The sequence below is a fragment of the Oncorhynchus tshawytscha genome, linkage group LG07 (genome assembly GCF_018296145.1).
Source record: "Oncorhynchus tshawytscha isolate Ot180627B linkage group LG07, Otsh_v2.0, whole genome shotgun sequence".
NCBI lineage: Eukaryota > Metazoa > Chordata > Actinopteri > Salmoniformes > Salmonidae > Oncorhynchus > Oncorhynchus tshawytscha.
The window spans coordinates 57064134-57086202 of record NC_056435.1 but is presented as its reverse complement, the minus strand read 5'-3'; the positions used below and the strand labels follow the sequence as shown (position 1 = coordinate 57086202).

General features: G+C 43.4%; 1 protein-coding gene across 2 annotated transcripts in view; it reads right to left on the bottom strand.

The window, feature by feature from the left end:
- The window catches only part of LOC112254912 (protein bicaudal D homolog 2), a 31099-nt gene extending 9304 nt beyond the window's left edge, over nt 1-21795 (bottom strand). For both annotated transcript variants that reach the window (XR_006083797.1, XM_024427872.2), the window contains exons 1-4: nt 21279-21795; nt 3001-3213; nt 983-1135; nt 198-656 (exon numbers count right to left, since the gene is read on the bottom strand). Coding sequence is in view for 1 of the 2 variants with exons in the window: in XM_024427872.2 (XP_024283640.1) it covers nt 198-656; nt 983-1135; nt 3001-3213; nt 21279-21518 (1065 nt within the window). In the remaining variant the exon portion in view is untranslated. The remainder of the gene's footprint in view (nt 1-197; nt 657-982; nt 1136-3000; nt 3214-21278) is intronic.
- Nucleotides 21796-22069: the final 274 nt, after the last annotated feature.

The window sequence follows — 22069 nt, the reverse complement described above, 5'->3', positions numbered from 1 at the left end:
TCTATTTTCCATGCATCACACACAAAGCTTGATAAGCTCGATAACGCTAAGAATTACTTTATTTCTTTACCAGGGAAGTTGACAACTTGACAGTTGACTGTGAATAAAGCAAACAGGCTAACCATTTTTAAAGTCCTTGCCTGCTGCTACTATGTGGTCATCTGAAATGTGTCATCTGTAAACAGAGTTATCCATACCTGCATGAGCTGCTGCTTAAGTTTCTGGATCTCTGAGATGTTGAGTTCACTCAGCAGGTCATCCACTAGGCTGGGGGCGGGCCGGAGCTTGGCTCTGTTATCCTCGTTGCAGTCTGCAGCCATCTTAGCCAGGCCGTTCTCATAGCCATGGAACGAGTCATCATTGTTGGGTTCGTTGGTGGCAGCAGTGGGATCCTCGCTGAACTTGAAGCCGTCCAGGGAGATGTTCAGGGGGCTGTGGTGGTACGGTAACAGGTTGTCCCCAATGGTCATGTAGTGGGACAGTTCTTTACGCAGGGCGGCCTTCTGCTCGCGCTCAGTCTTAATGGTCTCCAGAGCCTCGGTCAGCTGGTGCTCGGCGATCTCCCGCAGGCGCATGGCCTCCTCCAACTGGCTGTGGAGGCACTGGGAGTCCTCCTCCAGACGACAGATCTCATGCTTCAGACCCTCAAACTCCACCTAAGAGAGTCCACAGCACATCAGAGGAATCACTAAGTAAATACGGAGAATCCCTTCCATTCCTCATTACAAAAGCATTGTTTTGTCTCATCCCCACCAGTTGGTTCTTGTATCAATGGCCTAATTCGTTGGTCCTGTCACTTTACCACCCAAAGTGTATTGGCCACTCTACAACCTTTACCTCTACCCATTACCCATAAAAGCCCTCATCCTGCCCTCATCTCCATACCCAACAGTGCCCATTTATTTTCCTGCCTCAGTGGAAGCCTCCTCCCTCCCCCTTCCCCTTTCCTGCCCCAGTCCTGGTCCCTTGCCCTTCCTCTCACCTGGCTCTGTCGGAGCAGGGACACCTGTTTCTGCAGGGAGATGTTCTCGTCCTCCAGCTCACTATAGTCCTGCAGCAGGCGTGCCTCTCGCACCTTATACTCTCTGATGTCATCACGCAGTTGGCTGCGCTGCAGCTCCACCAGCTCAGAACTCTACACAGCACAACAGAGGAAAAAATATCAGAAAGTAGGCTGCTACTTTAAGGAAGTGTGCATATCATCAAGAAAGTTTGTTCATAAGCAAGTTTGTCTTGAATGGATATGGTACTTTCAACAGACAAGGGAAGAGAGGGGAAGAAAAGGGCGAGAGAAGAAGTAAAAGAGGAAAACATCATGTCAGAGAGTGCAATACAAGGACATGTGGATTTGATCCAGAATGCACCCAATGGTTGTACAGTAATGTCAAAGCAGCATCTTATGTGTTGGGATGAGATCTTGGCACCTTGGCAACTTTAACCAGGGGGGAACAAAATCCAGTTACCAAACCAGGCCATGGAGTGAGAGAGCCTAATAGTGTGTCTCTCACTGACGACTATTACATCATCAATGTGACTGGTGCCAGCTGACCAATCAACCACCCTTACAGACTCCATACCAGTTTAAACCTCTCCCAGTCCCACTTAGCTATGACTCGCTTTCTCTCTGTCCCACTATCCCATTAGCTCTGACTCGCTCTCGCTCTGTCCCACTATCCCATTAGCTCTGACTCGCTCTGTCCCACTATCCCATTAGCTCTAACACGTTCTCTCTGTCCCACTATCCCATTAGCTCTGACTCTCTCTCGCTCTGTCCCACTATCCCATTAGCTCTGACTCGCTCTCGCTCTGTCCCACTATCCCATTAGCTCTGACTCGCTCTCGCTCTATCCCACTATCCCATTAGCTCTGACTCGCTCTGTCCCACTATCCCATTAGCTCTAACACGTTCTCTCTGTCCCACTATCCCATTAGCTCTGACTCTCTCTCGCTCTGTCCCACTATCCCATTAGCTCTGACTCGCTCTCGCTCTGTCCCACTATCCCATTAGCTCTAACACGTTCTCTCTGTCCCACTATCCCATTAGCTCTGACTCGCTCTCGCTCTGTCCCACTATCCCATTATCTCTGACTCGCTCTCGCTCTGTCCCACTATCCCATTCTCTGACTCGCTCTCGCTCTGTCCCACTATCCCATTAGCTCTGACTCGCTCTCGCTCTGTCCCACTATCCCATTAGCTCTAACACGTTCTCTCTGTCCCTCTATCCCATTAGCTCTGACTCGCTCTCGCTCTGTCCCACTATCCCATTAGCTCTGACTCGCTCTCGCTCTGTCCCACTATCCCATTAACTCTAACACGTTCTCTCTGTCCCACTATCCCATTAGCTCTGACTCGCTCTCTGTCCCACTATCCCATTAGCTCTGACATGCTCTCGCTCTGTCCCACTATCCCATTAGCTCTGACACGCTCTCGCTCTGTCCCACTATCCCATTAGCTCTGACTCGCTCTGTCCCACTATCCCATTAGCTCTGACATGCTCTCGCTCTGTCCCACTATCCCATTAGCTCTGACTCGCTCTCGCTCTGTCCCACTATCCCATTAGCTCTGACATGCTCTCGCTCTGTCCCACTATCCCATTAGCTCTGACTCGCTCTCGCTCTGTCCCACTATCCCATTAGCTCTGCTCTGACATGCTCTCGCTCTGTCCCACTATCCCATTAGCTCTGACACGCTCTCGCTCTGTCCCACTATCCCATTAGCTCTGACTCGCTCTGTCCCACTATCCCATTAGCTCTGACATGCTCTCGCTCTGTCCCACTATCCCATTAGCTCTGACTCGCTCTCGCTCTGTCCCACTATCCCATTAGCTCTGACACGCTCTCTCTGTCCCATTGTCCCTGTTTTACTTCATCATTACAGACTGAGCGGTTTAGGTCCTCTTCGTCAGATTGGTGAGATACACAAGTCTTTGCACATTGAGATTTGACCTCTCCACATTGACCATGTTTGTGTTTTGGGCAGGTCCTCCACCCTCCAGCTCACCTCTCTCATCTCCAGGGCAACGGAGGCCAGGCGCTCATTCTCTGATTGGTTGCTGGTGAGGGCAGTCCTGGCCAACCGCAGCTCGTTCTGCAGCTCCAGGACCATCTGCTGGTATTGGGCCTCCTTACTGGCTGACTCCAGCATTAGTGACTCCTCCCTGCTCTCCCCATCTGCAGCCACCTTCCTATGGGTGGAGTAGGCCTGGCCGAATGCCTGGGGAGAGGAAGGGAGACACATACATTAGTACCAGGACTGAACACCTTCCCATGTGGGGAGTAGGCCTGGCTGGACGCCTGGGGAGAAGAGAGGAGAAGCATACCCAGACATGGATTAATACCAGGATTGAACAGTGATATGAGTACATCATTGGAGGAGAAGGACTTGTGAGCATGAACAGTTGTGAGCATCATGACAAGTTGAGAGTCATAATACCATAATAGACAGTATAGTCATAATAATAAATAATACATATGATACATGTAGGATTAAGACAGACATTTAGTATGATAAACCAGATAACATTAACCAGTAAGGGTAAACAAAACAACAGTTTAAATGGCTTGAACAGATCAATGTGAGATTCCCACAGACAGTTGACCCCTAGGCTTATAAAACATTCACTCTGCATCACAGGGTCTTTGTCCCAAATGGCACCCTATTCCCTATAAAACAAACTACTTTTGATCAGGGCCCATAGGGCTCTATATAGGGAAAAGGGTGCCATTTGGGACATAGCCAGGGACACTCTGTGCCAACTGATGATGTAACAGGATTCTAGAGCAGAACAGTCCAAAACCCAGGGTTCTTCTCCTGCCTCGCTTGTGTCCATCTAACCTTTAATTCTCTGCACCCTGTAATAAACCGGCATGTCAGTGTGGCTGACGCAATGACAAAATGTTGCTAGTTGGAGCACTGAGGCATTGTTACATTCTGACAAGGCAAATGTTCCATTACTAATAGAGGCCTGGGTGGGCAGATTGACAGCCATATCCAGCACTGCCTGTCACAAGAGAGCACCCACCAAAATGTTTCTCTCTCTCCTCCCTTGAAGGGAAATATTTTGGTGGGTGCTCTGTTTCGACTGACGCAGCCAGATCTCTCTCTGACACGGTGACATGTATTATTACATTTTTTATACATCACTGCTACATCACCGTTCTGTGTGCATATTCAATTCCCAACAAGAAGGAGCCCACTCAGAACCTGAGAGATCTGGACAGAGTCATAATTACAGAATGATTCACTTAGAGCAGGGCTGTCCAAAAGACTGCTACCTGACAGCTGCTTCATAAGCTGAGCAGAATCTGTAGTGGCCAACTTGTCTGACCTAGAGTACAGTACACAGCAGCAGCAGGGCTGAATGACTGGGTGGTGATTCAAGAGACTAGAGTCCAGTTGCTGCTTTGCTTTTCTGGCAGCTGCCCATCTGGGTCATCTAATTAGCCACTGCACCCATAGTGACCCTGGGTCTAATATAGCACATATCAGTGGCTCTCTTGTCAGCGGCCACACAGTACAGTACAGCACAGCACTACCTTCCCTCTCTGTCTGGCCAGCTGACGATAATGTTCACAGGACTGGAGAACATTACTAAAGCAATCCCTCCTTATCCATCAATTGTACCCAGTGGTGTAAAGTACTTTATTACAAATACTTTTGGGGGTATCTGTACTTTACTATTTATATTTTTGACAACTTTTAATATACTTTCAACTCCATACATTTTCCCTGACACCCAAAAGTACTCGTTACATTTTTAATGCTCAGCAGGAAAGGACAATGGTCCAATTCACACACTTATCAAGAGAACATACCTGGTCATCCCAACTGCCTTGGTCTGGCGGACTTACTAAATACATATGCCTTGTTTGTAAATTATGTCTGTGTTGGGTTGTGCCCCTGGCTATCTGTAAAAAAATTAATTTAAAAAATTGTGCTGTCAGGTTTGGTTAATATAATATAAGGAATATTACATTATTTATACTTCTATTTTTGATACATACCTATGTATAGCTTAGTAATTACATTTACTTTAGATAGTTAAGTATATTTAAAACCAAATACTTTGACTTTTACTCACATTTTATTTTACTGGGGTACTTTCACTTTTACTTGAGTAATTCTCTATTACGGTAAATTATCTTTACTTTTACTCAGGTATGACAATTGGGTACTTTTCCCACCACTGATTGTACCATAATGTGGATGCAGTGCTTGCAATCAATAACAGCTATCTATCGAACTTCTTGATAGATAGCATGTCATTAACACCAAAAGCTCTGCCTTCACAATCTGGAGGTGACAATGCTAGTTAGCTGAAATAGTAATTCTAGCGCAATTGTTTTAGAAAACATCTTCAAAATTGAAACTAATTATGTTAGCAAATGATAGGTTGAAAGGTGAACTGCTTAGCTAGTTGTACGTCTTATTTTTCATCCTTGAACGTATGGCTAGATGCATTTAAATGAATCTATTTAGAGATTCAAATTTGCTTCCTGTTTTTGGCAGTTTTAATATGTTATGACACGGTCATAACTATGTCATAATATGTCATAACAGCTGAGATAACTTGCCATGACACTGTCATGACTAGGGCTGTGACGGTCACGAAATTTGATTGTCAAGCAAATAACTGTCGGTCTCACGGTAATTGACCGTTAATTAACATAACACATTTTGCATCTCCTGGCTTCCTACAAGCCACTGAGGCAGACCTTTGGAACATCTACATTTTAAAAAGTCTAATAATTCCATGTAATATAGCCTCCACCTTCACAATAAATCCATTATTTATTTTAGACAGGTCTAAAGAAGCATGATATGAAGAAAATGTAGTCTATTTCTTAAGAAAATAATAGCATACTCTGATTTGTCCTTATGTTAGGTCCTGATGTGGCTACGTAAAATGGCTACACTAGTTTATTTAGCAGACAGGATTTGCTAAGAATTCTGTGGCATTATTTAATAGTATAAAGTATAAAGAATACAAACGATTTGAGGGAGTGCGCACATGCGGCTCTTCTGTGTTGAGCAGTTAACAAAGAAATAGGTATTCCTATATGCTTAATTTAGAGTTATTAATGTAACTTTAGTTGTTTTACAAACATTGGGCTATATGTTTTGAATTTTAATACACTCTAAGGCAGCATGATGAGACCATAATGATAATTTGAAAAAAGTTGCTTAAAAGGCATGATCTCTGATTGTTTGTTTTTTTGCGCAGGCTATAAACACTTCAATAGTTTCTCCTTCCCAATTTGACAATCACTTGATAATGCCTCGAATTTCACAGCGGCATCCCCTTTGTGGCCGTAATGCACCCTAAAATAATCAATGCCTTTTGCGGCCTGGAGTGCTGCGTTGTGCCCTTCTCCCTGAGTGCTGCGCAATCCGATACGCCTCTCACTCACATGGCTCTTGTTCACGTGATTGGGTCTTTCTCACAGGCTACAAGTGAAGACAGTCACAGAGGACGCAACTGCGCGTAGTCTTAGCCAATTCCGAGGTGCATATTGAAAATATTGGAAGAACTGTCCATAATTACTTTTCGTCAGCCAACAAGGTGTGTAGGCCTAATGAACAGCAAAAGCACTTGCCTATGTCAATTTACTATCCCCCATAGTACAAAAGTTGACCTATTCTGTGCAAGAAATAAATAAAATAAAACATTTTACACAATATGGCTGACGCAACAGATCAGAACATTTAGCTTAAAATGTTGATAAATAATTAGGCCTTTTCTTCACATTATAAACGCAGCAATGCACACATGGCAGTAGGCTATAAGCACGAATGTTCCATTAGCAGGAAAAGTGACCACAATTGTGCATACGCATGTAATTTTATGGTGAAAATGATCTTCCTCAAACTTGAAACTCACGTGCTGCTAACAGTGCCTTCGGAAAGTATTCAGAAACCCTTGACTTTTTCCACATTTTGTTATGTTACATCCTTATTCTAAAATAGATTTTCAAAATAAATACATCTCATCATTCTACACACAATACCCCATAATGACAAAGCGAAAACAGGTTTATGGTAGAGTGGCAAGACGGAAGCCACTCCTCAGTAAAAGGCACATAACAGCCCGCTTGAAGTTTGCCAAAAGGCACTTTAAAGACTCTCAGACCGTGAGAAACAAGATTATTTGTTCTGATGAAACCAAGATTGAACTCTTTGGCCTGAATGTCAATCATCACATCTGGAGGAAACCTGACACCATCCCTACAGTGAAGCATGGTGGTGGCAGCAGTTGAATTCGGAAGCTTACATACACCTTAGCCAAATACCTCTAAACTCAGTTTTTCACAATTCATGACACTTAATCTTATTAAAAAGTTCCTGTCTTAGGTCAGTTAGGATCACCACTTTATTTTAAGAATGTGAAATGTCAAAATAATAGTAGAGAGAATGATTTACTTCAGCTTTTATTTCTTTCATCACATTCTCAGTGGGTCAGAAGTTTACATACACTCAATAAGTATTTGGTAGCATTCCCTTTAAATTGTTTAACTTGGGTCAAATGTTTCTGGTAGCCTTCCACAAGCTTCCCACAATAAGTTGGTTGAATTTTGGCCCATTCCTTCGGACAGAGCTGGTGTAACTGAGTAAGGTTTGTAGGCCTCCTTGCTCACACACGCTTTTTCAGTTCTGCCCACAAACTGTCTATAGGATTGAGGTCAGGGCTTTGTGATCGCCACTCCAATACCTTGACTTTGTTGTCCTTAAGCCATTTTGCCACAACTTTGGAAGTATGCTTGGGGTCATTGTCCATTTGGAAGACCAATTTACAACCAAGCTTCAACATCCTGAATGATGTCTTGAGATGTTGCTTCAATATATCCACATAATTTTCCTGCCTCATGACGCCATCTATTTTGTGAAGTGCATCAGTCCCTCCTGCAGCAAAGCACCCCCACAACATGATGCTGCCACCCCCGTACTTCACGGTTGGAATGGTGTTCTTCTGCTTTCAAGCCTCCCACTTTTTCCTCCAAACATAACTATGGTCATTATGGCCAAACAGTTCTATTTTTGTTTCATCAGACCAGAGGACATTTCTCCAAAAAGTACGATCTTTGTCCCCATGTGCAGTTGCAAACAGTAGTGTGGCTTTTTTATGGCAGTTTTGGAGCAGTGCCTTCTTCCTTACTGAGCGGCCTTTCAGGTTATGTCGATATAGGACTCGTTTTACTGTGGATATAGATACTTTTGTACCTGTTTCCTCCAGCATCTTCACAAGGTCCTTTACTGTTGTTCTGGGATTGATATGCACTTTTTGCACCAAAGTACGTTCATCTCTAGAAGACAGAACGCGTCTAATTCCTGAGCGGTATGACCGGTGCGTGGTCCCATGGTGTTTATACTTGCGTACTATTGTTTGTACAGATGAACGTGGTACGTTCAGGCATTTGGAAATTGCTCCCAAGGATGAACCAGAGGTCTAAAAAATTTAATCTGAGGGTTTGACTGATTTCTTTTGATTCTCCCATGATGTCAAGCAACTAGTTTGAAGGTAGGCCTTGAAATAAATCCACAGGTACACCTCCAGTTGACTCAAATTATGTCAATTAGCCTATCAGAAGCTTCTAAAGCCATGACACCATTTTCTGGAATTTTCCAAGCTGTTTAAAGGCACAGTCAGCTTAGTGTATGTAAATTGGAACTGGAATTATGATACAGTGAATTATAAGTGAAATAATCTGTCTGTAAACAATTGTTGGAAAATGACTTGTGTCATGCACAAAGTAGATCTACTTACCGACTTGCCAGTTTGTTAACAAGAAATTTGTGGAGTGGTTGAAAAACAAGTTTTAATGACTCCAACCTAAATGTATGTAAACTTCCGACTTCAACTGAACAGAAGTTTCCTTTTGTTTGAAAATTGGTTTCTTAAGTCCTTTGTTGTTGTTGTAATTCATTCTTCACAGTCATGTTTTTCCCCATCTTATTTTAAATAAAGGAAAATACACTTTATGACACTGTCACTGTCATGAAGCATTATGACCACCCTGTGTCACTTTACTTGGACTAAGAAAATACACTTTGACACTCATGAAGCATTATGACCACCCTGTGTCACTTTACTTGGACTAAGAAAATACAATTTGACACTGTCATGAAGCATTATGACCACCCTGTGTCACTTTACTTGGACTAAGAAAATACACTTTGACACTGTCATGAAGCATTATGACCACCCTGTGTCACTTTACTTGGACTAAGAAAATACAATTTGACTGACACTGTCATGAAGCATTATGACCACCCTGTGTCACTTTACTTGGACTAAGAAAATACACTTTGACACTGTCAAGAAGCATTATGACCATCATATTCATATAAGCCAGATAGGCCTATCATGTACTGTATATGCCTTTATGTCAATCATCAGTCAAAAAGAGGGTTCTTGTCCTGCTCCTGAAATCTGCTCTTGCATTCATCCTAGTCAAGTGCATTGGGGTAGCTGCATGTCTGATATAACTTTGTGTGCAATTACAATGATAATTTAATATGGTCAGTTTCAGAAAATATAACAAACTTACTGTTAACAAGTAGGCTATGGTGTCATGGAATGTTCTGCCTTGTGTGGTAGGTTTTGTGGTTTTGTCACTCTTATGTTGGTGTCATAAACAGCCATGAAATAATGCATTATATGTCACAACAGGTCTAAATATATGTGCCATGACAGTGTTTTGACCATATTATTACAGGTTTTGACAAGTTATGTCAGCCGTTATGACATATTATGACATATTATGACATGGTTATGACGTGGTTATGACATATTATGACATGGATATGACATATTATGACGTGGATATGACATATTATGACGTGGTTATGACATGGTTATGACATATTATGACATGGTTATGACATATTATGACATGGTTATGACATATTATGACATGATTATGACATGTTCTGACATGATTATGACATGTTCTGACATGATTATGACATGGTTATGACATGGTTATGACATGTTATGACATGGTTATGACATGTTATGACATGGTTATGACATGTTATGACATGGTTATGACATGTTATGACATATGACATGGTTATGACAGTGTCATACCTTGTTATGACGCTGGCTGTCAAGTAAAGTGTTACCAAAGTTTCCTATATTCAACTTCTAAAATACATCAAATTGAGTTCTTTCAATTTAGATTCAAAACCAGAGACAACATCCTGGTCCTTTTCCTGACAGGAAAGGTATAGGAGAACAGATAGAATCAAACGTTCACTGTGGTAAACAGAAAGTTCTGAAGCCAGCAGGTTTCTGAAGCCAATATTGCATGTTGAATTTATTTTCTTCCTATGAATTTGGCTCTAGCAATTGAACCGTTTTGGCTATGAGCTACTCTCTGGAGGATGGACGTGCCTTCTGTTCCCGTCTATGATGATCACAGGCTGCATTAGAAGGGAATGTCACAAAAACAGAAAAATGCCATTTGCATTAATTTCCTTTTCAAATAATGACACAAGTTCAAATGATGAATTAAATGATTCCATTTGTGCATTAAACATAAACAAATATTACATTCTAATTCAATATCCTAATACAAATTAAAATTGTTCCTAAGGGGAAGGGTACCACAAAATGTACAGATCAACAGAAGAGGCCTTACTGAACAAACAGTGCTACTTTATACAGCCCCCTCTCCCTGAGGAACTGTGACAACACTGTTGTTAAACTGTAGTGAACTATAAGTCATAATTACAATACAGACTTTCACATAATTATAGGCCACATGCCTTCAGTGGACAAAATACAGACAGTAATTTTCATACAATCGCCTGCTCTTGAGAACATATCTACAGCAAGGTCACTCCTGTGTTGCTTTATACTTTGGACACTCTCTGACATGTCATGTGATGGACTCCAGATCAGATATGTGATCATTGATTAAAGAATAGGGCCTAATGGAAATACATATAAACATTAATGGATTGTCATTGATTAGAGGACTGTTGTTGCACTGTCCCATAGTTTCTGGTAGGGTTGCAAAAGTAACTTTCCCAAAACTCCCAGGTTTTCCAGAAATTCTGGTTGGACGAACCCTAGGCCTGTTTTTGCACTGTCTAATAGTTCCTGAAGTGTGTTTTGCGCAGTAGAGTTGAAGCGAGGCGGGAGACCCGTCGGAGACATGAGGAGCTTAGTGTTAACTACCTCCACCTGTGTCTAAGCCTCTGTCTGACCTCATATCCACGTACATAACAAGCGCTCAGTGTGTGTGTGTGCATGTGTCTGCGTGCGTGTGACGTCGGCTTCACAGGAACAGACAATCCCACACGGATGTACTGTAAGCGGTTCACGTAAAGGTCAGCAAATAAACATGTAATTACTGTGTTAACTAAGCTAAGGTTTTGCTGACCTGGGCATTCCATGAATAAGAGGGTGTTAGTGTGAGAATGTGTATAACAGGAATGTGGTGAGCCTACTAGCTTGCCTTGGTTATACCTATCCCATCTGATGCCTCTCTCTCTATCTCTTTCTCAAACTCCTATGTCTGTTTTTACAAACACCAAAAGTAGGGCTATCTGAATAAATACATATATTTTCATTCTGATGTAGTTGAATCAGTAGAGATATGAGTTTAATGGTGGCCCAATACTCTCTGATGCTGGTCCTAGCTACTGAGGAGAAAAATATATCCTTTCTCAATGATACTACTTGTCCCCCAAGTCTTAGTCCCCCCATGCTCTGAGCATATGCAGTGTTCACATGCTAGTGGGAACTAGGAAACTCTGAAATGTCCGACTTGGAAACTAGTTGAGCTCTGAGTTTTTCACTTGAATTACTAGAATGAACCTATAGGGAGCTCTACGCAAATAACTCAACTTCCGGGTTTCCGAACACGCAATACTCCTAGGTCCAGTCCATAAACCTTCCTCAGAGAGAGATAGGGGTGAACCATCTTAGAACCCAGCGGGAGATTTAGACCTTTCTTAGGACTGTTTACAAAATATTATCAATTAAATCAAATTTTATTTGTCACATACCCGTGCTCAGCAGATGTTATTGCGGGTGTAGCAAAATGCTTGTGTTTCTAGCTCCAACAGTGCAGTAATATCTACAAAGTAATATCAAAGAATTTGACAACAATACACACAATACACACAAATCTAAAGTAAAGGAATGGAATTAAGAACGTAGAAATATTTGGACAAGCAATGTCAGAGCGATACAGTAGAATAGGTTAGAATACAGTTCTACATATGAGATGAGTAATGCAAAATATGTAAACCATATTAAAGTGACTAGGGTTCCATTTTTAAAGTGGCCAGTGATTTCAAGTCTATGTATATAGGGCAGCAACCTCTAATGTGCTAGTGATGGATATTTAACAGTCTGATGGCCTTGAGATAAACAGCTTCTTTCAGTCTCTCGGTCCCAGCTTTGATGCACATGTACTGACCTCGCCTTCTGGATGATGGCGGGGTGAACAGGCAGTGGATCACGTGGTTGTTGTCCTTGATGATATTTTTGGCCTTCCTATGACATCGGGTGCTGTAGGTGTCCTGGAGGGCAGTTAGTTTGCCCCCAGTGATGCGTTGAGCAGACCGCACCACCCTCTGGAGAGCCATGCGGTTGCAGACGGTGTATTTGCCGTACCAGGCAACTGCATCGACAGTCAGCCTGACAGGATGCTATCAGTTGTGCACCTGTAAAAGTTTGTGAGGGTTTTAGGTGCCAAGACAAATTTCTTCAGCCTCCTGAGGTTGAAGAGGCATTGTTGCACCTTCTTCACCACACTGTCTGTGTGAGTGGACCATTTCAGATCATCAGTGATGAGTACGCCGAGGAACTTGTAGCTTTTCACCTAGTCCACTGTGGTCCAGTAGATTCGAAATAGAAGAGTGCTCCCTCTGCTGTTACCTGAAGCTCCTTAGTTTTTTGACAATGGGTGAGAGGTTATTTTCCAGCCACCACACTCCCAGGCCCCTCACCTCCTCCCTGTAGGCTGTCTCGTCATTGTTGGTAATCAGGCCTACTACTGTTGTGTTTCCTGCAAACTTGATGATTGAGTTGGAAGCGTGCATGGCCACGCAGTCATGGGTGAACATGGAGTACAGGAGGGGGCTGAGCACGCATCCTCGTGGGGCCCCAGTGTTTTGAGGATCAGCGAAATGGAGGTTTTGTTTCCTACCTTCACCACCTGGGGGCGGCACGTCAGGAAATCCAGGAACCAGATTGACGGGGCAGGGTTCATACCCATGGCCTCAAACTTAATGATAAGCTTGGAGGGTACTATGTTGTTGAATGCTGAGCTATAGTCAATGAACAGCATTCTTACATAGGTATTCCTCTTGTCCAGATGGGATAGAGCCGTGTGCAGTGCGATCTATTGGGGCGGTAAGCAAATTGAAGTGGGTCTAGGGTGGCAGGTAAGGTAGAGGTGATCCTTGAATAGTCTCTCAAAGCACTTCATGATGACAGAAGTGAGTGCTACGGGGCGATAGTCATTTCATTCAGTTACCTTTGCTTTCTTGGGTACGGGAACAATGGTGGACATCTTGAAGCATGTTGGGACAGTAGCCTGGGATAGGGAGAGGAGAGATTGAAAATATCTGTAAACACTCCGGCCAGCTGGTCTGCACATGCTCTGAGGACGCTGCCAGGGATGCCATCTGGGCCAGCAGCTTTGTGAGGGTTAAAATTCAATTCAATTCATGCTTAAATTTCTTATTCACATTGGCCATGGAGAAGGAGAGCCCATAGGCCTTGGTAGCGGCCGTGTCGGTGGCACTGTGTTATACTCAAAGCAGTCGAAGAAGGTGTTTAGCTTGTCCCGGAAACAAGACGCTGGTATCCGTGACATGTCTGGTTTTCCCTTTGTAGTCCGTGATTGTCTGTTAACCCTGCCACATACGTCTCGTGTCTGAGCTGTTGAATTGCGACTCCACTTTGTCTCTATACTGACGTTTTGCCTGTTCGATTGCCTTGCGGAGGGAATAACTACACTGTTTGTATTTGGCCATATTCCCAGTCACCTTGCCATGGTTAAATATGATGGTTCGTGCTTTCAGTTTTGAGCGTTCCTGTATGTTATCACCATCACACCATGAGTAGTTAATCATGAAACATACTCCCCCGCCCTTCTTCTTCTCGGAGAGGTATTTATTCCTGTCTGCGCAATGAATTGAGAACCCAACTGGCTGTACGGACTCAGACAGTATATCCCGAGAGAACCACGTTTCCGTGAAACAGAGTAAGATACAATCCCTCATGTCTGTCTGGTAGGAAATCCTCGCCCTGAACTCATCAACTTTATTATCCAGAGACTGAACTTTTGCAAGTAATATATTCGGAAGCGGTGGGTGGTGTGCGCGCCTCCTGAGTCGGACTAGAAGACCACTCCGAGTACCTCTTTTCACCGGTGGTGTTTTGGCTCAGCCTCTGGAATCAGTTCAATTGCCCTGGGGGGTACAAACAAAGGATCCAATTTGGGAAAGTTATTTTCCTGGTTGTAATGCTGGTAATGCTGGCGAGTTACCGCAGCTCTGATATCCAAAAGTTCTCTAGGGCTGTATGTAATAACAACAAATATTTTCTGGGATAATAATGTAAAAAATAACACGTAAAAAAACAAACTACCGCAAAGTTTCCTAAGAGCTAGAAGCACGGCAGCCCTATCCGTCGGTGCCATACAGTTGAATGGATTACCCAAACAATAACTGAACCAAATAATGACTGATCCAAACAATGACTGACCCAATCAATTAAGTGTCTCTATGAGAAATAACATAGGTGTCCTGTGGCTGTGTGTGGCTGTGTGTGGCTGTGTATGGCTGTGTGTGGCTCTGTGTTTCAAATTTCAATATCACATGCACATGAAATGCCTTTCTTGCCTGAACTAAACCCAACAATACAGTAATCAATATCAATGTAGTACTAAAAATAACATAAGGTAGAACAAAAACACACAAGAAATAAAAATAAGAACACGAGAGCTATATTCAGGGTCAGTTCCAACACCACATTTACAACGAGCAGGGATACTGGAGTGATATAGGTTGTGTGTGTGTGTGTGTGTGTGTGTGTGTGTGTGTATGTGTGTGTGTGTGTGTGTGTGCGTGTAAAAGGATACAATACAGTGCCTTCAGAAAGTATTCACACCCATTTACTTTTTCCACAGTTTATTGTGTTACAGCCTTAGATTTTTTTTTATCACTGACCTACACACAATACCCCATAATGTCAAAGTGGAATTATGTTTTAGAAATGTTTATAAGTTAATACAATATGAAAAGCTGAAATGTCTTGAGTCAATAATTAAGTATTCAACTCCTAAGTATTCACCCCCACAGACTCACTCTGTGTGCAATAATTGTGTTTAACATGATTTGTGAATGACTACCTTATCTCTGTACCTCACACTGTAAAGCCATTTCGAGCAAAGAATTTCAAAAACGGATTCAACCAAAAAGAGCAGGGATGTTTTCAAATGCCTCGCAAAGAAGGGCTCAAAATGCCTCGCAAAGAAGGGATTGGTAGATGGGTAAAAAAAAAAATGGACAGTAAATATTACTTTGAGCATCGTGAAGTTATCAATTACACTTTGGATGGTACATCAATACACCCGGTCACTACAAAGATACAAGCATCCTTCCTAACTCCGTTGCTGGAGATTAAGGAAAGCACTCAGGGATTTCACCATGAGGCCAATGGTGACTTTAAAACCTTTAAAGAGGTTAATGGATGAACAACATTGTAGTCACTCCAGAATATTAACCTAATTGACAGAGTGAAAAGATGCACCCTGTTTTCAACAAGGCACTAAAGTAATACTGCAAAAAAATGTGACCGTCACGACTTCTGCCAAAGTCGGGTCCTCTCCTTGTTCAGGCGGCGCCCGGCGGTCGGCGTCGCCGGTCTTCTAGCCATCATTGATCCACTTTTCATTTTCCATGTGTTTTGTCTTGTTTTTCCGCACATCTGGTTTCAATTCCCTCAATCATTTGTTGTGTATTTAACCCGCTATTCCCCCCATGTCTTTGTATGGGATTGTTTTTTTTTCCTACTTCCGGCGCCGACAGAGATGGCCGCCTCGCTTCGCGTTCCTAGGAAACTATGCAGTTTTTTGTTTTTTTTACGTGTTATTTCTTACATTAGTAAGAAGGGTAGCATTCCAGAGGGACATCAGAGAGAGACTGTAACGTTCTTTGCTTCACGGAAACATGGCTCACTGGAGAGACGCTATCCGAGGCGGTGCAGCCAGCGGGTTTCTCCACGCATCGCGCCGACAGAAACAAACATCTTTCTGGTAAGAAGAGGGGCGGGGGCGTATGCCTTATGACTAACGTGACATGGTGTGATGAAAGAAACATACAGGAACTCAAATCCTTCTGTTCACCTGATTTAGAATTCCTCACAATCAAATGTAGACCGCATTATCTACCAAGAGAATTCTATTCGATTATAATCACAGCCGTATATATCCCCCCCCAAGCAGACACATCGATGGCTCTGAACGAACTTTATTTGACTCTTTGCAAACTGGAAACGATTTATCCGGAGGCTGCATTCATTGTAGCTGGGGATTTTAACAAGGCTAATCTGAAAACAAGACTCCCTCAATTTTATCAGCATATCGATTGCGCAACCAGGGGTGGAAAAACCTTGGATCATTGTTACTCTAACTTCCGCAACGCATATAAGGCCCTGCCCCGCCCCCCTTTCGGAAAAGCTGACCACGACTCCATTTTGTTGATCCCTGCCTACAGACAGAAACTAAAACAAGAGGCTCCCACGCTGAGGTCTGTTCAACGCTGGTCTGACCAAGCTGACTCCACACTCCAAGACTGCTTCCATCACGTGGACTGGGAGATGTTTCGTATTGCGTCAGATAACAACATTGACGAATACGCTGATTCGGTGTGCGAGTTCATTAGAACGTGCGTTGAAGATGTCGTTCCCATAGCAACGATTAAAACATTTCCTAACCAGAAACCGTGGATTGATGGCAGCATTCGTGTGAAACTGAAAGTGCGAACCACTGCTTTTAATCAGGGCAAGGTGTCTGGTAACATGACTGAATACAAACAGTGCAGCTATTCCCTCCGCAAGGCTATTAAACAAGCTAAGCGCCAGTACAGAGACAAAGTAGAATCTCAATTCAACGGCTCAGACACAAGAGGCATGTGGCAGGGTCTACAGTCAATCACGGACTACAGGAAGAAATCCAGCCCAGTCACGGACCAGGATGTCTTGCTCCCAGGCAGACTAAATAACATTTTTGCCCGCTTTGAGGACAATACAGTGCCACTGACACGGCCTGCAATGAAAACATGCGGTCTCTCCTTCACTGCAGCCGAGGTGAGTAAGACATTTAAACGTGTTAACCCTCGCAAGGCTGCAGGCCCAGACGGCATCCCCAGCCGCGCCCTCAGAGCATGCGCAGACCAGCTGGCCGGTGTGTTTACGGACATATTCAATCAATCCCTATACCAGTCTGCTGTTCCCACATGCTTCAAGAGGGCCACCATTGTTCCTGTTCCCAAGAAAGCTAAGGTAACTGAGCTAAACGACTACCGCCCCGTAGCACTCACATCCGTCATCATGAAGTGCTTTGAGAGACTAGTCAAGGACCATATCACCTCCACCCTACCTGACACCCTAGACCCACTCCAATTTGCTTACCGCCCAAATAGGTCCACAGACGATGCAATCTCAACCACACTGCACACTGCCCTAACCCATCTGGACAAGAGGAATACCTATGTGACAATGCTGTTCATCGACTACAGCTCGGCATTCAACACCATAGTACCCTCCAAGCTCGTCATCAAGCTCGAGACCCTGGGTCTCGACCCCACCCTGTGCAACTGGGTACTGGACTTCCTGACGGGCCGCCCCCAGGTGGTGAGGGTAGGCAACAACATCTCCTCCCCGCTGATCCTCAACACTGGGGCCCCACAAGGGTGCGTTCTGAGCCCTCTCCTGTACTCCCTGTTCACCCACGACTGCGTGGCCACGCACGCCTCCAACTCAATCATCAAGTTTGTGGACGACACAACAGTGGTAGGCTTGATTACCAACAACGACGAGACGGCCTACAGGGAGGAGGTGAGGGCCCTCGGAGTGTGGTGTCAGGAAAATAACCTTACACTCAACGTCAACAAAACTAAGGAGATGATTGTGGACTTCAGGAAACAGCAGAGGGAACACCCCCATCCACATCGATGGAACAGTAGTGGAGAGGGTAGCAAGTTTTAAGTTCCTCGGCATACACATCACAGACAAACTGAATTGGTCCACTCACACAGACAGCATCGTGAAGAAGGCGCAGCAGCGCCTCTTCAACCTCAGGAGGCTGAAGAAATTCGGCTTGTCACCAAAAGCACTCACAACCTTCTACAGATGCACAATCGAGAGCATCCTGGCGGGCTGTATCACCGCCTGGTATGGCAACTGCACCGCCCTCAACCGTAAGGCTCTCCAGAGGGTAGTGAGGTCTGCACAACGCATCACCGGGGGCAAACTACCTGCCCTCCAGGACACCTACACCACCCGATGTTACAGGAAGGCCATAAAGATCATCAAGGACATCAACCACCCGAGCCACTGCCTGTTCATCCCGCTGTCATCCAGAAGGCGAGGTCAGTACAGGTGCATCAAAGCTGGGACCGAGAGACTGAAAAACAGCTTCTATCTCAAGGCCATCAGACTGTTAAACAGCCACCACTAACATTGAGTGGCTGCTGCCAACACACTGTCAATGACACTGACTCAACTCCAGCCACTTTAATAATGGGAATTGATGGGAAATGATGTAAATATATCACTAGCCACTTTAAACAATGCTACCTTATATAATGTTACTTACCCTACATTATTCATCTCATATGCATACGTATATACTGTACTCTATATCATCGACTGCATCCTTATGTAATACATGTATCACTAGCCACTTTAACTATGCCACTTGGTTTACATACTCATCTCATATGTATATACTGTACTCGATATCATCTACTGTATCTTGCCTATGCTGCTCTGTACCATCACTCATTCATATATCCTTATGTACATATTCTTTATCCCCTTACACTGTGTATAAGACAGTAGTTTTTCTGGAATTGTTAGTTAGATTACTTGTTCGTTATTACTGCATTGTCGGAACTAGAAGCACAAGCATTTCGCTACACTCGCATTAACATCTGCTAACCATGTGTATGTGACAAATAAAATTTGATTTGATTTGGAACTCTCCATATTTTCAAGCATAGTGGTGGCTGAATCGTGTTTTATTTTGTGTTTTTATTTAACTTTTATTTAACTAGGCAAGTCAGTAAAGAACAAATTCTTATTTACAATGGCCTAGGAACAGTGGGTTAACTGCCTTGTTCAGGGGCAGAACGATCTAGCAACCTTTCGGTTACTGGACCAACGCTCTAACCACTAGGCATGTTATGGGTATGCTTGTAATCTTTAAGAACTGGGGAGTTTGTTTATGAAAAAAAATTATGGAATGGAGCTAAGCACAGGCAAAATCCTAGAGGAAACTCTGGTTCAGTCTGCTTTCCAACAGACATTGGGAGAAAAATTAATCTTTCAACAAGACAATAACCTAAACACAAGGCCGAACCTAAACTGGAGGTGCTTACCAAGAAGACAGTGAATGTTCCTGAGTTGCTGAGTTACAGTTTTTACTTAAATCTACTTGAAAATCCATGGCCAGACCTGAACATGTTACTGAGCTTGAAGACTCACAGCTGTAATCACTGCCAAAGGTGCTTCTACAAGACTCAGGGGTATTTACAGTATGTGAATGAGATATTTCTGTATTTAATTTTCAGTATATTAGCAAAAAATTCCAACAACATATTTTCACTTTGTCATTATGGGGTATTGTGTGTAGATGGGTGAGAAAAGAATATATTTAATCAATTTTGAATTCAAGTGGTATGAATACTTTCTGAAGGCACCGTACAAGGGACACATATGCTTGATGCTTGGCCTGGAAACTCATGTCCTTTCATTCCCCCTCTTTGTCTCTCACACAATGAAGTTCAAAAGTGAGGCTGAGCTCAGTGGAGTGGATTTACCATCAATATGCTTGAAATGAATGACAACAGAAACTAGCTATTCTTGATAGAGACAGAAATAATCAGGTAAACATAAACAATGCTAGTGAAGTTAGCATGATAGCCAGTTGTGTTGTGTGGCTGAACTTGCTGTCATTCTGCTAGAGCACCATAGTCAGAATTCGACGAGAATGTTCTTTCTTAGATATAAGACATAGTCTAACTGTTTACTTCAGTATACTGCAAGCGATTGAGAGGGATTCACATGCTTCAGGGTAACTAAAATCCCCTTAAACGTTGTAAGGATATGGGCTGGACCTAGAAAGGCCTCTGGACTCACAAGAGACATAATGACTCAATTTAGTTATTGAGGCAATTGAGTACAGCCCTGTTTAACAATGGGTATTAGCTCCTATGAAGCAGGGAGCAACTGCAACAGGATTCTTCTGTAACACATATGTCCACAAGATAGAGGCCATTGTCTCTCTGAAAAAAGGCTACTGCATAAGGGCAGAGCTGATCAAAAACAGCCAAACAACCTGGTTGCTGTTCTCTCCCATTTGAGAAGCCAGAGGGAGAGAAACCCTTATCTAGCAGAGACAGAGCCAGCATGGGCCTGACTAGCTTAAATATAGTACTTACTGCTTTCACCAGAACAATTTCCACTGTCACACCAACAGCATGTTGGGACTTGTGAAGGCTGCTGCTGATAAATGTCAAGCAGAGATGATAACTTTAACAAAGATATTCAAATAGCACCCATATTTTCACACATAACATTTTGACACACATTTCACATGTATGTTTGTATACATCCGAAAACATCTGCCCTCTTGCCTAAAGTTAGTGTTCTGTCTTTTTGAACGTTGTCTTTTATCACACTAGGCCAACTTTAATGTTGTTAAAAGTAGGCTAAGAAACTTCTAATACAACTTTGTGGTGTTTGTTAACCACTTGAGCCAACAAGCAAACGTATTCAATCGTTCAGAGAGCATTCTGGGTGGGCTATAAAGTGTTTGGGATTAGGTTATAACAACACCACAGCTGAATTTAATTAAAAACTGTCGAAACAAAGCAACATAGCACTGCCTGAATCGAATGAGAAACGAAAGCTACGTGCCTAATTTGCTCTTTGTTAGAAACAATGTATCCGTTAACGGTTACAATACATGCGCACTTTGACAGTAAATTGGACACATTTGCAGCAATGGAATGTTGTGACCTCACTCTACCTCCTTCAGTTGGTCGAGTTCATGCCGAACAGTCTCGAACTCGGTCTCCAACTCGTCATAACGCTGTTTGAGCTGTTGCTTCTCTTCGAGCACCGCCAGCCCGTATTCCGCCGCCTGGATCTTCTCATGAGTCGTCTCGCTCAGCTCCCGGGATAGGCGCTCTAATTCCGCCCGAAACCACTGCGGCCCGGCCTCTGCCACCAGAGTCGCCTCGGGATATTCCTGTTCTTCCACAGACATCTTGGCCAGCCGGTTCCGCCAACAACAGCGATAACGGACCCAGCCCTTGAAGGAGCACAGAAAAATATCCTATAAAAATAAATCAGTGCCTTCTGTATTTGAACTGCATGTCTGTGTTTTTGTCTGTCTCGTCGGGTCCTCCACTTTTTTTGATGTGAACAAAGAGTTCAGCTATCTATCAGCCGGTACCGTTATAAGGTTGCATCTTCAGCTCGTTCCATAGTCGATCCCTATCTTCCTCCCCCACCTACGTCATGCCACTAGAGGAAATGAATTTAACGGAGATCGTCGATTTGGAATACGGTGCGTTTCAGGTCTACAATTGTGTGCCATGGGAGATGTAGTTTTTTCTCCATTATGATTGGATGAAAGACTACGCCCACTGTTTAGCATATGGACTTCAACTACCATGGTCATTCGGGAGTTGATGCGCCGTAAGCGCTTAAACTCGGTCTATGGAAGAAACATATGGTAAAACCCTACTGTCAATGGTAACCCCTACAGGCCCACAGTCCCATGAAACACGGATTCTTTAACAAGACTGCCATCTA